This window comes from Musca autumnalis, unplaced genomic scaffold, assembly GCF_047663935.1.
Source record: "Musca autumnalis isolate F117 unplaced genomic scaffold, ASM4766393v1 scaffold_2, whole genome shotgun sequence".
Lineage (NCBI taxonomy): Eukaryota > Metazoa > Arthropoda > Insecta > Diptera > Muscidae > Musca > Musca autumnalis.
In genome coordinates this window covers 245,021,027-245,037,274 of record NW_027411755.1, presented here as the reverse complement: position 1 = coordinate 245,037,274, position 16,248 = coordinate 245,021,027, and the positions used below count along the sequence as shown (strand labels likewise).

The following is a 16,248-nucleotide window of genomic DNA, read 5'->3' as shown; positions in this document are numbered from 1 at the left end:
AGAAATTTGTAGGTATAGGTCCACGCCATCATATAGCCCCCATAGAACTGTACCTTCCGAATTTCGGTATTTTGAAGGTTGTGGCCACATTAATCCATCGAAATGGCTGAAATTTGTGGTGGAGGGTATAAAAAGTTCGGCCCGACCGAACTTAACGCTTTTCTTACTTGTTTATTTTAAAACCCAATTAAATTAAAATTAAATTAAATTATATTTAAAACCCCAACTCGTTGATTTTTTAATTTTTGAAAACCCAACTCGTGAAATTTTTATATTTTAAACCCCAAATCCTTGAACTTTTTATATTTTAAATCCCAACTCGTGGAATTTTTTATATTTTAAACCCCAACTCCTGGAATTTTTTAAAGTATATTTTAAACCCCAAATCGTGGAATTGTTAATTAGTGGTATTTCAAATAAACATCATTGTTTTGTAAATAATATATTTATTTTGATACTTTATTTAATAGATAAATTTGTTGAAACAGAGGAAGACTTTATAGGATTGATAAATCAACACGTAATTCAAATTACGTTCATTATATATAAGGTAGGCACTTAAAGCATAACTTAAACTTATGTCTTACTCTTACACTACATTAAATCCAAACTAGAAAATTAGACTCAATGGGGAAAATTAAAAAAAAATCATCTTATTTAAATTAAAATGGAAATTAGTTTCCATGATAAAAAATAATATTGAATTATTATATAAACTTAGAAACAAATATTTAAAGTAATACTTTAATTATAAGCTAATTGTATACTAGTCAAATAAGTAAATGTCTACTTATTTTAAAAAATATTTATTTAAAACTTAAAAATTCATTGTTTAAATTGAACAAGAAGAATTTGCCAAGGAATGGAAGATGTGGGGGTGGTTGAACACTAAGTGTTCAGGCAAGTAAACTTAGGGGGGATTTTATTAAACAAATAATTTTATTAAATATACAATTAAGAAGTAAAATAATATAAGAAAAGTAAAAAATAAAAATTATGATTTTTATTTTTAATTGTACAACAATTATAACCTTATATATATTTTTTTATGGAATAGTAATAAGGCAGTAATAATGGAAGAATCATTTGTTTGTCTTAAATCTAAACGAAAATAACTTAAACTATGGATGGAGGGTAAAGGAATGTTTTAAAAGTTTGTATTTTTTCAAATCAAAAGCCTTTTTTGAAATAATCTTAATAACGTAAAGATGGATATATTAACAATTTCAATTGCATTAAAGGAGACATCAATTTAAAAAATAATAAAATGGAAAAAAATGTTTAATTATAAAATATTAAAAATTTTATATATTTTTTATAATGAGCCTTCCTTAAAACAATTGTTCTTGTTTTCTGTTTATAAGCTTTCCTATACCTAAGTATTTTTCTCTCTTAAATTCTTAACCTAACCTAACTTTTCTTAAAGCTATTTTCTTATCTTAAAAATAAATTTTTAGCAGAAAGGAAATCTTGGAATTTTTAAGTAGTAGTCGTTGTTGTTTGTTTAGCGTCTCATTATGTCTTCAATGCTGAAACCTGTTGAACGTTTTACCGGTGCTGGTGGTGGCGGGTGGGCGGCTTGCTGATGGCTTGATGGACCCGCTATTGTTGGTTGCTGATTTCTATTCGCTGATGTGGATGAAGATGGTCCTGCTGCTGCTGTTGGGGAGGATAATGACGTCGAGGAATTGCAGGAAGTAGCTGAGGATGCCGAGGAAGTTGCAGATGATGGATTTGTATTGTTTGGTGTGGGAGAATTACCCTCCATGGGCAGATTACGTGAGACATGTTGCATATAGGGTTCCGCTAAACTGGGTGCCATAGCTTTATCGGGTCCGGTTCCAACTTGTATGTGATAATTAGTGGGTAGGTAAGGCCCAGGCTTGTTAGACATTCCTGGCGGTGGTGGTCCTAAATGGCTAGGCGGCACTGTGTTGGGCCCCAGTTTCAAGGCAGATGCTGCTGCAGCTGCACTTTGTAAGGCATGTAAATGGGGTCTTGACATATTTAGGGCATACATATTACCAGCCGTGGCAAATGGTGGGGGTCTTTGACCCAAGGCATGGGCAGCCGCATGCATGTGTTCAAATTCCATACCCAAGGCCCTTTTGCGTATGGGTATGGAACCCAAAAATGATGGCACTGCTTCATGGGGTGAATGTAAGGGTGCAGTTGGTTGGGGTTGGGCTGGTGGTGGTGCTGGTTGAGACTGGGGAGGTGGTGGTTGGTTTTTCCCACTGGCATCCATGATAACTCCCTGTAAACCAGCTGCCCCTGGAGGTATACCTCCTCCTCCTCCGCCCGGCTGTATTTGTTGTACCTTCAAATCGGTGGCTCCACCCATCATGGGTGGTTTTGTGCTATGGAGATCTCTACGTACATGCAGTAAGGGCATATAAGGATCGCTGGCATCATGACCTGGCATTGGTGGTCCTGGCATAAAACTGCTAATGCCAGACGAGGTACTGGCCATTAAATAATCAGGTGGTGCGTTAAGTCCTGCTCCCGGCGGACCAGATTCTTCACCATTGCGTTGGAACTCATGACTGGGTCTCATGGTATATTGGGTACCACCTTCGTGGTGGCAGTGGGTCACACCCTGATATTGATTGTTGCCATCCACAACATCTTCCGTCTTACGTTGGGATTTTTCCATTAATTCCTGTTTGACATTGGCCTTGGGATCTTTATCACGAACATCTTCTTCTTCCTCATCTTCATTTTCCTCGGCCAACTCATCATCGGAATCATCTTCCAAAGCTTCACGATCAAATTGGGCCTTGCGCTTCAACGACAAACGTTCAGCCATGGAGATACGTTGATCACCCTCCAACTCATCATCGTCATCGTGTTCCTGATCCAATTCGTGGTTTGGGGAACCATGCCGTTGGATGGGAGAATTACGTGGTGAGTCTACTTCTAGCAGGGAATCTTCTTCATCACCACTTAAATTGCGGCCATTATCATCTTCTTCTTCCACCACATCAACATATTCCCCGGGGACATCACCCACAGCATGGGTAAGGGTATGGCGTCGCAAATCACAATTACGTCTAAACACTTTGCCGCAGGAATTGCATTCGTAGGGCTTGTGATCGGTGTGGGTGAGCAAATGGGTTTTCAAATTGGAACGTTGATTAAAGCTGCGACTACAAACCGGGCATTTGTGGGGCGATTCTTCCATGTGCAGAATCTTGTGTACCGCCAGGGTACGCGACTGGCAGAAACCCTTGCCGCATTCCGTGCATTTGAAAGGCTTCTCCTTGGAGTGTATGTATCTGTAAGGAGTAATAGGATTAAAAATTGGAAATTATGTTGAAATTTTTCCTCAACTCACCTATGATCCCTCAAGTGATCCTGCCTCCTAAAAGCCTTACCACAAATATCACACGAATATGGCCTCTCATCGGTGTGGGTGCGTTCGTGTATCAGCAAATTGTATGACTTGGTAAATTGACGATTACAAAATTTACAAATGAATTGTTTTTTGGGTCGGGAAGCCCTGCCAGGAGCTCTCAGCAAACGTCTATCCAAACCGGCATGCATTGAAGGTGGTAGTCCAGGAGGAAATAGGCCAGCTGCCCCTGGAGGAAAGGTAAAACTACCAGCACCTGTTGGTGATGGTCCTGGCCCAGCCAGATATGGTGGTGGATACATAACCGAACCTGGAACGCCTGGTGGTGGTCCCTGTCCTGGTCGTGGCATTAACATGGCTGCCGCCACAGCAGCCTCTCTTAAAGCTAATTCTTTACGTTTATCGGCCATCATGGCCATAATTTCAAAATTTGAACCCCTTTTGGGATCTTTGCTGGGATCACCATCCATCATGCTGCCATACAAAGAGCCGGGGGCTCGTAATGGATTACGATGTGAGGGCAGTACGGGCACAAAGGCCGACGTGGAGGGATTTGTGTTTGACATTTTGTTCTACTGTCACAGGAACTTCTTCAGGTGGTGGGTGTTGAGGTGGGTTTTTTCTGTTAGATTTATTTAGAGATCCTGGTTTGCCAGTCAAATTTTAAAGTTTTTCTATTTTGAAAACTTTCCGCCGCAGTTCTTAATGTTCTCTTGTCATAATTTTGTCTCACATTCTGACTGCCGTTGCTTCTGCTTCCAAGTTACGATCTGTAAGTAGATACAATAAAAAATAAATTTGTTATTCAGATAATTCCAAATTCTCGTTTTTTTTTTGTTCTCGAAATAAAGAACAGGAGCCATGAATGGCATGCTAAGGGTATTAAGATAACCTGCAAACATGAAATATTCCGGATTTATTATCCATCGTAAAAAAACAACAGACGAAGTGAGAAAAATTCATCTAATCTAAATTATATTCCCCCCAGTTCCAAGTCATATATCCATCGGTTCAGTGTGTTGGTGTTATTTGCTTTTCATGAGCTGTTAGTGACTTCGTTGGTGTTGTTGTTGTTGTTGTTCATACAGTTCCATAACGACAGTCATTGTGAATGTTACGGTTTTTTTATCTCAACAATTTCTGGGGTTTTTCACAATACAACAAAAATTATGGCTGATGTTGTTGTAGTGGTAATAAAAAGTCAGTTGGTACTGTTTTTATTGTTTTTATCGGAATGTATGAAATTTCACTGGAGAAATGTATTCGGATTTTTGAAATCGCAAGCCCTATTTTTTATATTTGGTGACATAGTGGATGAAAGATACCAAGAAACTGTCCTGACCGCCTTTAACATGGCAAAGTCCAGGACTTATCATTGTCCCTCTTTCATCTCAAGTGGACACTTACCTCCCCGTGGTGTCACTTGGGGAGCTATCTTTAACACCCGTTAAAGTAGTGAGAACATTAAAAACTTGGGTTTGGGCGTCGGGTTAGAAAAAACAGCCTACTATGAAAAAACTAAAGAAAAGAAAAACAAACCCCTCTAAAGTTGACGAACCCCGCAAACGTTTTAAGGACCATGATCTGCGAATCTGCAATTGGAATGTTCGCACTCTTTATAGAGAAGGTGCAGTTTACGCATTGGCAGATGTACTTGAAAATTACAAGGCCGATATTACTGTCATACAGGAGATACGATGGAACGGGAAAGGCGTGACAACAACACCTAAAGGTGACGCACTGTATTATAGCTGCCATGACACAAAGCATGAGTTTGGTTGCGGATTTGTAGTTGGTCGGAGGTTAAAACATCTGGTCTCTAGCTTCACCCCAGTGAATGAAAGACTCGCTGCAATTCGATAAAAATTATACTAGGCGATTTTAATTCCAAAATTGGAAAGGAGAATATCTTTGGCCCAACAGTCGGGAAATTCAGTCTCCCAGTGAAACATCTGACAATGGTATGACCCGGATATACTTTGCAGCTGCAAAAAACATGGTAGTTAGCAGTACCAGATTTAATCATCTCGATATTTATAAGGGCACCTGGCTGTCGCCAGATCAAAGAACAAGTAATCGAATTGATCATGTTGTGATAGATGGAAGACATGCATCAAGCGTGTTGGATGTACGATCGTTCCGAGGTTCAAACATAGACTCGGACCACTATGTTGTTGCAGCAAAGGTACCTACCAGATTAAACGTAGCAAACAAAGTGCGAACAGACCCAACACGGAAGTTGGACATCGATAGGCTGCAAACACAACAAATAGCCACAGCATATTCCACTCAACTGGCCTAAGTGCTTAATCAAAGCACTCCTCGTCCCGATAACATATCAGGACAATGGCGAAACATTGCCCACTCCATGCAGGAGTGTCGTGCTGCTACCGAAGAGAAAAATGGGGCATATAGGGCTACTTTACAATCAGTAGCAACGCGTAGCGCACGAGAGAGGTATCGGGAGAAAAGGAGAGAGGAGAAACGTCTTTTCTGCAGGAAAAAGAGAGAGATGGAAAAGCGGCAGTAATCGAGATGTACAGGAGACAGAATGAAGTCCAAACGTTCTACCAAAGAGTGAAACATCAAACTGATGGCTTTGGAACTGGCACATACTTGGATACCAGAGACCTCCACCAAGGAATCCATGGTATGACCAGGAGTGTCGTGCTGCTACCGAAGAGCAAAATGCGGCATATAGGGCTATTTTACAATCAGTAGCAACGCGTAGTGCACGAGAGAGGTATCGGTAGAAAAGGAGAGAGGAGAAATGTCATTTCCGCAGGAAAATGAGAGAGAGATGGAAAGGCGAAAGTGTGAACAAATCGAGATGTACAGGAGACAGAATGAAGTCCGAAAATTCTACCAAAGAGTGAAACATCAAACTGATGGCTTTGGTACAGACACATCCTCTTGTAGAGACCAGCAAGGTAATCTGGTAACTGATACAGATAGTGTGTTCAGGATATGGAAAGAACATTTTTCAAAACTGTTGGTATCCAATAGCAGCGAAGACGGCGAAGATACCAAAGACCCAATCCCACAAGATGGTATTGAATGTATACCACCCGACCAAGATGAGGTAAAGACAGCAATAAACCGGCTGAAGAACAATAAGGGAGCAGGAGCTGATGGCCTACCAGCCGGGCTGTTTAAAACCGGAGGCGACACGCTGATAAGGTGTATGCATCAGCTAGTTAGCTCCATCTGGCAGAAAGAATGCATACCCAACGATTGGAACCTGAGCATTCTGTGTCCCGTCCATAAGAAAGGAGATAAGACTTTATGCTCCAACTATAGGGGCATAAGTCTTCTCCCTATCGCCTACAAGATAGTGTCAGGGATATTGTGCAAATGACTAAAGCCCATGGTCAACGAAATATTTGGACCATACCAATGCGGCTTTAGACCTGGCAAGTCCACCATTGACCAGATATTTACCCTGCGACAAATCCTGGAGAAGACCCAAGAGATGCAGATCGACACCTACCACCTTTTTATACCCTCAGCCTTTAGGCTAGAAAGGGTATATACACTTTCATACGGGCAAAATGTGCCTCATCGAAATAATGGTTTTAGACCCCAAGTATGTTTGGACGAAATGTGTTTCAGACAATTTGGAGTCGATTGAGCAATGTCCGTCCGTCTGTCTGTCTGGCTGGCTGGTGCGCAAGATAACTATCGAACGGATGAACCGATTTGGTCCAAAATTTGGCTTTCGCAATATTTTGTCCAAACTTAGTTTAAGTTCGAAGATGGGTTATATCGGTCCACTCCTTCCGGTACCTCCCCCACAAAAGTTCCAAAATGTTCGGAAAATTTGTGGGTATGATAACTCTTGAAGGGAGTAACCGATTTGATCCATACTTTGCACATCGTGAAATTTCTACCAGACTTAGACGAGGTTCCAATATAGACACAATCGGCCCACTCCTTCGGGTACCTCCCACACAAAATTTCGGATAAGTTCAGTTGAGGACCTGCTCTCGAATCGCTTTGATTTTGTTGCAGCAACTTGTATTCATTCCCCCCATACGACGGTACAAGTTTCATTAGGGGCAAGTCCATACTTCCTGAGAAAATGGCCGGAAAGGTGCAAAAAGCCCCTATGACACCTTGTGTAGTGGTTGGAGCGCAAGATAACTCTCGAACAGATCTGTCGATTCGGTTCAAAATTTGGCGTTCGTAATATTTTATCAAAGCATAGTTTAAATTCGAAGATGGGCTATATCGGGCCACTTCTTCAGGTACCTCCCCCACAAAAGTTCAAAAATGTTCGAAAAAAATGTGCGCACGATAACTCTTGAAGGGAGTGACCGATGTAATCTATACTTTGCACATACTAATATATCTACCAGATATAGATCAGGTTCGAATATGGACTATATTTGTCTACTCCTTCTGGTACCACTCACACAAAATTTCGGATAAGTTCACTTTAAGACCAGCTCTCGAATCACTTTGATTTTCGTTGAAGCGATTTGCATTCGCTACCTCCGTTACGAAGGTAAAAGTTTTTTCAGGGGCAAGTCCATATTTCTTGGGAAAATAGCCCGAAAGGTGTAAAAAACCCCTATGTCACCATATGTGGCGGTCGGAGAGCACGATAACTATGGAACTGTTTAACCGACTTGGTCCAACATTTGGTCTTCGTCATATTATATCCAAACTTAGTTTCATGGGCAATACCGGTCCACAACTTTGTCCCCAATGTTTAAAAAAGTGCCAGTAAAATGCTAGGACGATATCACTTGAATGGGGCAACCAATTTGGTCCAAACTTTGGATCTCCTAATATTTTATCAAAATTTAGTTTAACTTCTAAAATGGCCCATATCGGTCCTCACTAAGGGTACCTGCCCTACAAAAGTTTAACATTTATGTATTAGTGCAGTTAATTCCTAATCCACATTTTTGTCGGCAAGTTCAAATATCCAAAAAGGGCCACCAAATTCTGAAGAGACCTTAAATGCATTTCGCTTAACATTGGCTGAGGGTATATATCTGTCGGCAAAGCCGACTGACACTTTTTTACTTGTTGTCGATTATAAAGCAGCCTTCGACAGCCCGCTATGTTCAAAGGTATTCCAAGCAATGTCTGAATTTGGTATCCCCTCAAAGCTCATTCGGCTTTGTAAAATGACCTCTCCGAAGAGTTTTGTACCAAAAGAGGTTTCAGGCAAGGAGACAGCCTTTCGTGTGATCTTTTCAACATCCTGCTAGAAAAGGTTATACGAGAGGCAAACGTCAAAAGAAGTGGCACAATCTACACCAATAGCCACATGTTACTTGCTTATGCTGATGATATAGACATCATGGGACGATCAGTAAAAGAAGTAACTGATACCTTTATGAAGGTTGAAGGAGAATCTGCTGAAGTGGATCTGGCGGTAAACGACGAGAAGACCAAGCTGATGGTGTCGACGCGCAATGCGTCCATTGAGATCGGACCAACTGTTGAAATGGTTCCAATAATTTTGAGGTAGTAAAAGACTTCGTATACCTCGGTACCGCCGTAAACCAAACAAACGACATCAGTTGTGAAATAAAAAGAAGAATTGTATTGGCCAACAGATGCTACTTTGGCTTAAGTAAGCAGTTTAAAAACAAAGCCACAACTCGTCAAACAAAAATAACGCTTTACAAAACACTGCTACTACCCGCGTTGATGTATGGTTCCGAAGCCTGGGTACTTGCGTGTACGAGAGAAAAATTCTTCCAAAGATCAATCTGCGTTGATTGTGAATATCGACGTCGTATGAACCACGAGCTGTATCTGCTATACAACGACATCAATATAGTTAAACGTATCGAGATGCAGCGATTGCGTTGGCTAGGCCATATCATAAGAATGAGCGATGATGAACCCGCTAAAAAGGCGTATAAATTCGAATTGGCAGGTCAAAGAATAGATGGCGCAACCAAGTGGATGAAGAGATGACAAGGCGAGGTATTCCAAAAAGCGAAGCACTAAACAGAGAGAATTGTAGATCTTTTCTTAGTTCGGTCTATGGAACAAATGTTCTGTAATGGGCCAGCTAAGTAAGTAAGTATGTTTTATATTATACGCTTTACGTATTATATAAAAAAATTATATATTATAATTTGTTATATGTTTTTTTATATTTTAGGTAATACTAATCCGAATAACTGAATTTGGTCCGTGAAGAATTCACATTTTTTGATCGATTTTTTTTTCTTATAAAAAATTTTGCTACTTTGCTTTTATCTCGCTCCAAGTAAACATTTGTTTTTACCAAATACCAAATTTTTGTTTTGTTTTTTAACAACCAACATTTATTATTGATCAATAAAATTCATATGAATTCCATTTGTCTGGCAAACATTTATTTTACCCCTCCGCCTCCTTCTCCTCTGCCTTGGTCGGCAACAACAATTCCCATATCATATGTTTATGACACTGTTAGGTTGTTTTTATCTACTCTTTAGAATTATTACCTTTTTTCGCTCCACAATAGTCCTAATATTTACAATTGTATTTTTTCTGCTGATAACTGTATTGTGTACTACCAATAATGATATTTTTCCAGTTCTAGGAGAAGTCATACACAGCCCACGAGTCTCTGGTTGTGCTGGCAGCAGCAGCAGCAGAGTTAGCTGCTGCTGTTGCCTCGAACCACTACTGTTTGTTAAGAAACAATATACACTGGAAAACGGGGGCCACCAACAATGCCAGCTCAGCAATCATCATCATCATCACCACCATCGCTATCATCAACACCAGCCACCAACCAACCTACCAAGAGTCGTGTTGACACATTTACGAGGCGCAGGTGTGTGTGTGTGCGTTCAAAGATGGAACTGTTGCTATTGTTTGTTAGTTCTTGTCGTTCGTTATCAGACATTGAGTCGCTTGGGCCATATAATAATGGTAACATGGAACCTTATCTCCTTCTCGTGTTCCACACACAACTTGATCTCATTTCATAGAATTAATTTTTAGTTCTACGATAAAACAACAACTACAACAATGAGTATAGCGACATTGGCATGAAGTCTCATAGATGTAAAGAAGATCAAAACGGCGACGATTATATACGATCTACAAGTCGTGTTTATAGGCAATCTCAAAGTCTTATTTGTAGACAACTTCAAAGTCGTCCTCCAAGTAGCCTTTAAAGACCTCCATGTAGTCTTTATAGACGAGCTCCAAGTGTTATTGTTATAACCCTTGGGAATGTATCTATGACTGTCAAAAACGGCGACGATTATATACGATCTACAAGTCGTGTTTATAGGCAACCCCAACTTCGTCTTTATAGACAACCTCAAAGTCGTATTTGAAGACAACTTCAAAGTCGTCCTCCAAGTAGCCTTTAAATACCTCCAAGTAGTCTTTATAGTCGAGCTCCAAGTGTCCTTGACTGTCAAAAACAGCGACGATTATATACGATCTACAAGTCGTGTTTATAGGCAAAATCTCAAAGTCGTATTTGTAGACAACTTCATAGTCGTCCAAGTAGTACCTCCAAGTAGTCTTTATAGTCGAGCCCCAAGTGTCCTTGTTACAACCCTTGGGAATGTATCTATGACTGTCAAAAACAGCGACGATTATATACGATCTACAAGTCGTGTTTATATGCAATCTCAATGTCGTCGTATTTGTAGACAACTTCAAAGTCGTCCTCCAAGTAGTCTTTGTAATCGAGCTCCAAGTGTCCTTGTTACAACCGTTGGGAATGTATCTATGACTGTCAAAAACGGCGACGATTATATACGATCTACAAGTCGTGTTTATAGGCAATCCCAACGTCGTCTTTATAGACAACCTCAACGTAGTCTTTGTAGATAACCTCAAAGTCATCCTCCAAGTCGTCTATAAAGACCTCCAAGTCGTCTACAAAGACCACCAAGTAGTCTTTATAATCGAGCTCCAAGTGTCCTTGTTACAACCCTTGGGAATGTATCTATGGCTGTCAAAATGAGTCACGTGTTCCCTTAACAAAAACAGTCCCCTTACTTTCTCTTCCCCCCAATCTCATGATCGCCACTATAAATGACAATTGTGCTCATTTCGAAAACAAAACTAAAAATTTCTCAGGTAATTTTGTCACATCATTACCATTTCAAGTCCACACCCAGAGGGCTATCAAAAGGGGCAGAGTTGCTGTTGTTCTGTTTTTTTCTTTCTTCAAAACAGAAAGCAATAATGACAATGACAACAGCACCAAATATGATGGCCAACAAAAAACAACAATTGACATCACGGTAGATGGGATTAAGGCCAGAGATATTTGTTTCCCAGGCATCCATCCATTCATCCATACACCAGCCAGGGAGATACTCATAATTTCCCTTTAGGCTAAAAAACAATTGTGGTCTATGCGTAGTTTATTTTGTTACTGACTTATTTTTTTTTTTCTTTCCACAAAAAGGGGTAGAGGTAATAAGAAAGACGGGGAGGTATCCCATTAATGTTTTACATCATTAGAGATATTGAAATGAAAGAAAAAAAAATCGAAAACGGTACAGAGGGGACAAGAATTACAAAACAAAAAAACCAACACGTACAAAGCAACAACAATTGACAGCAGCAAAGACACAAAAAAGGGCTACTTTCAGGTCTCACAGTTTGTGATCGACCGACCAACGATCAACCAGCCACCATTTTATGCCTTCTGTTACTCTCGGCCATAGACAAAGTCAATGTCTAAATTCATCTGCCATCCACCACACCACAGTCGCTTGGCCATCTACCAGCCAGCTAGCAATCGAAGTTAAAATGTGTGCTCATTATTCATCAAGCAGATGATGATGATGATGAAAAACAAAACTGTGGAATCGGCACTTTTTATAAACGAAATCGAAGTAAGAAAGAAAAAAATTTAAAACAAACAACAACACAAGAAGGAGTAACAAAACCAACAACAACCATTTCATATAAATGATGTTCCACTCTGAAATTTTGAGTGAGCATCGTCATCTTCGGAAGCTAAGGCAGCTAAGGCAGCCGCATTCATAGTCACAGCAACAATAACAAACGCCCCAACATCAGGGCCAACAATACATGCTCCTAAGTAATGAAAGCATTGAACGACAACAACACCATTCAGCATCATTGCCTCCAAAAACAACAACACAGTCTTTTTTGCTGCGCATGCGCATCTTCTGTGTACACCATAAACGCGGCTTGAATAAATAATGATGATCATTACGGTACCAAATGATGATGGTTGGACGGACAGACAGACGGTCGTTGTGTGTTGGGTTTTTATTGCTGTGTTTTACTAAGGTTTGGGCTTGTCGTTTCGAACAGTGGTGCAAAGAAGATTTTAAAAAACCGAGAACCGGCGTACAGAAAACAACTTTATAAAGCATTTACAAACGTTTCGTTTCGTATTTTCCATAAGAACAAAACACAACGAAACATAACCCAAGTTCACCGAACTCGCTGTTTTGTTTGGTTTTGTTTACATTCGTTAGTGTGGTCAAACCAAAATGAAAAGTTCTCAACTTTACAACAGCGCATAAAAAACGAAACCGTACAATACACACTGCAAACGTTTGGTGGTTCATTCAAACACCCACGGCAGTATATTCCAAGCATGTGATATTAGTTTATTGGATTGTTAAACAATCAAATGGGTGTGTGTCGGAATGCGTCATTGTTTTTTTTTCGCAAAGAAAACTTTTGCAAACAATTCATTTTGTTTCGTTCGTGAATGAAACAACTGGGAACAGCATAGCCGAAGTGCGTTTCGGCAATCGTACAGTTTTGTTCTTCTTGAAAAGTTTGTGGTTTTGTTTTGAAAACGAAACCACTCAGAAAAAAGATTAAAAGTTTGTGAGTTTGAGTGAATGGTACGTACGACTTTCAAAATATGTATATGCACATATAGCTTCCACGAACATTCCCGGTGGAACTCGGTAGACTCATATCATGTCATTGATATTGGGCCTCCTTTTAATCGCTGAGTCCAAAAGACGTGTTTAACGACAGCACTTATAGGAAAACTTTTCATGGCGGAAATATTCAGGAAATGTCGCCTACATTACACTAATGTGGTTTTTTCCAGTCCTAAAAATATTTGATGTTGTCTAGCGTGGTTCCACTGTGACACGCAGTATTCTCTGTGGATATTAAACCACCTTTGTTTTAGCGATTCTCGCTTAATTTTTTAACGAAATCATTTAGGATATCTCGGGACACAAAATCTATCAACGGGGTTGGCTAATAGAAATCGTAGGAACACAAACTATCAAATTACCAAAAAAAAAAAAAAAAACGGTGAATATTTCATAATTCCTAAGACTGAATAAATCGTTACCGAATGTTAAAACATTTCGGAAAATACTGGTTTGATTCATTTGGCAGCAATAGATACGTTCAATAAGAAACCGATTTACTTTACGTAATTTCACTTGAGGCAATTCTCAGTTTGTTGGAGAGAGAGAGAGGTGAAGCAAAGGCGAATCAAGTAAATTTCCAGATTTCCAAAAATAAAAATAATTCTGAGTACGGCATTTTAAATCAACTCGTTTCCTAATTCTTTGGTAGTTAAGTAAGAACAAAAGTAACGACATCTGCCGTGGGAATGGTACCAACAAAGACATAAACCATACAGAGATGTATATGTTGCAAAACTGCATAAGGCAGTTAAATTTTAATATTCAAGTATAGATGGCGTTAAATGTTAAATATAACATCTTTCAAAGACGTGCAATGGTAAAGATTGGACATCATGCACAATGGAGTTAAATTTTAATATTTAAGCGTAGAGGGCGTTTATGTATATCAGACAAATAACAGAATACAACCATAACAATGTGATGTTAGACCACCAGAGCCGTCTGTCGATATATACTAGCAATGGAAATGTCCCATCTTATTGTATTATATATCTTTGCATCTTTTCATGTCTCAATATAGATGGCGACTATGGCAAGTTTAGTAAAATATTAGTATTTTAACAATTTATTTTCACAAAACTCTATATCACTTATCCTGGGTTACTAGCAGGGATTCGGAGTCGAGCCATTTTTCACGACTCCGACTCGGGAGTCGACTCCGAAAATAAATTCCACCATACAAATTGTATTAAATATTTACTAACTGATTAGTTTACCTCGCTGTTATCTACCCAGTGATAATACAATCCAAATTAAAGTTATTCCAGTGTGAAACCTTCAAGATACGTTACATCGGGAGGTATACCAAAACATGGACCAATATTTTTCAATTTCTTCAGTATGAACATGTAGCAAAACCGTTAAAAAGTAACTAAAAACAAAGGCCTACAAATTTACAATTTTCCGAATTTGACTTATGTACCCAATAACACCCGAAATGCCAAATGACCGATAAAACTGTTCGTTTTTTTATACCGCAGAGTGGTAGAAGACTAAACAAGATGACACATGTCCTGGCGTATTTCCCCATCAGGTGCACTTTCGCAGTTATGGGCCCCAAAATACTTGTCAAGGTGGATAATTTTGTTTAAACCAATACGAATTTTGATTGGCTTTTGGAGGTAAAGTTGTAGCTCTTCAATGTCAAAATCGCCGAAATCAAATTCCTTTTAAAATTTCCTGGAGATTTGGTCTGGTCAAACAAATTCTATTTTACCCTTTTTCCTTTGTTCTGGTCCGTCCCTAGATACTAAACCCTTCAAAGTTCAAGAAAAGAATCAATTACAAAAATTTTCCGAAGGTCTCACACGGTGCGCCTTAACTAATTTTAAATGGAAGGTGCTGACACCTGTGAAGTTTTTGCAGATTCTGAAACTACAATGCTCATAGATGAGAAAAATCAAGAAACAAAAAAAAAAAAAAAAAAAAATAGCCGGAGGGATTTTCAAATAAATCGCGATTTAAGTTCACATATTTAGGGGTTCTTTAGGGGTTTAGGGGTTTTGCTTGAAAACCGCGAGTCCTATGTAAATGGGCCTAAAGAAAATGTTGTAGCTGTGAAAATTCTCCACAAGATTGCCCCTTACGATATTTTCGTTCGTTATACTGTTTTTGAGATATAGAAGTTCAAATTGAGACAATGCACTGACTGTATCGCCTCCTTATAAAACATCTTTGTGTTTATTTCAGCTTGAGTCCATATTTTGTTGTAATTCAATTGTTTGAATAACAACAAAATATTTTAAAGTGGATATGAAATTGATTAGTTGCGGGCGAAGGGTAGGGAATACTATAGTTTCATTTGTCACCAAACAACTTCATCAGTTCCCTTTTTTCGCTGACTCTGTATCGATAAACAGGTCAATAAAGCCATCTAGCAAATTAAATAAAATGAGAAATTTGCTGTATGGCCCTAAAGCTGTTTACCCTACAATTTGAGTCGAACTAAAGAATTTCATATCCACCACTGTTGTTATGTCGTCTTTGCTTCGCAAAGAATACGAACATATGAATTTTGCTTCAATAAGCGGGGGTAAAAACAACAAGAAAGTTGTTTTTGCATTACGCTCCTTATAAAACAATATCGATACAGCCTTAACTAACTTTTCATGACAACCGCTTACACATTGGAAGATTTCGCGGATTCTGAAGCAGCAATGTTCATCGATAAGAAAAATAAAAAAAAAAACAGAAAAAAACGCCGGAGGAATTTTTAAATAAATCGCGATCAAAATTTACAATTTTGGGTTTTTTTTTAGGTTTTAACGATTTTGCTTGGAAACCGCAAGTCGTATCGAAATGAGTCTAAAGAAAATGCTGTAGCTGTGAAAATTCTATACAAGACTGACCTTTATGTTTTTCGTAGGTTCTACCACTTTTGAGATATAGAGGCTCAGTTCAAATTTTTAGGTTTTTATCTTAAGTCTTCAAGATTTTGCTTGGAAACCGCAAGTCATATCAAAATGGGACTAAAGAAAATGTTGAAGCTGTGAAAGTTCTCTACAAGATTGGATGATTTATTTG

The 16,248-nt window shown here is 39.0% G+C and overlaps 1 protein-coding gene across 1 annotated transcript in view; it reads right to left on the bottom strand.

Annotated features, from left to right (window-relative positions):
• Nucleotides 1-429: 429 nt before the first annotated feature.
• bowl (brother of odd with entrails limited) overlaps nucleotides 430-16,248 on the bottom strand; it is a 58,216-nt gene continuing 42,397 nt past the window's right edge. The window contains exons 2-3 of the mRNA XM_073971262.1: nucleotides 3,338-4,125; nucleotides 430-3,278 (exon numbers count right to left, since the gene is read on the bottom strand). Coding sequence (XP_073827363.1) covers nucleotides 1,505-3,278; nucleotides 3,338-3,921 — 2,358 coding nt within the window. The 5' untranslated portion in view covers nucleotides 3,922-4,125 and the 3' untranslated portion in view covers nucleotides 430-1,504. The remainder of the gene's footprint in view (nucleotides 3,279-3,337; nucleotides 4,126-16,248) is intronic.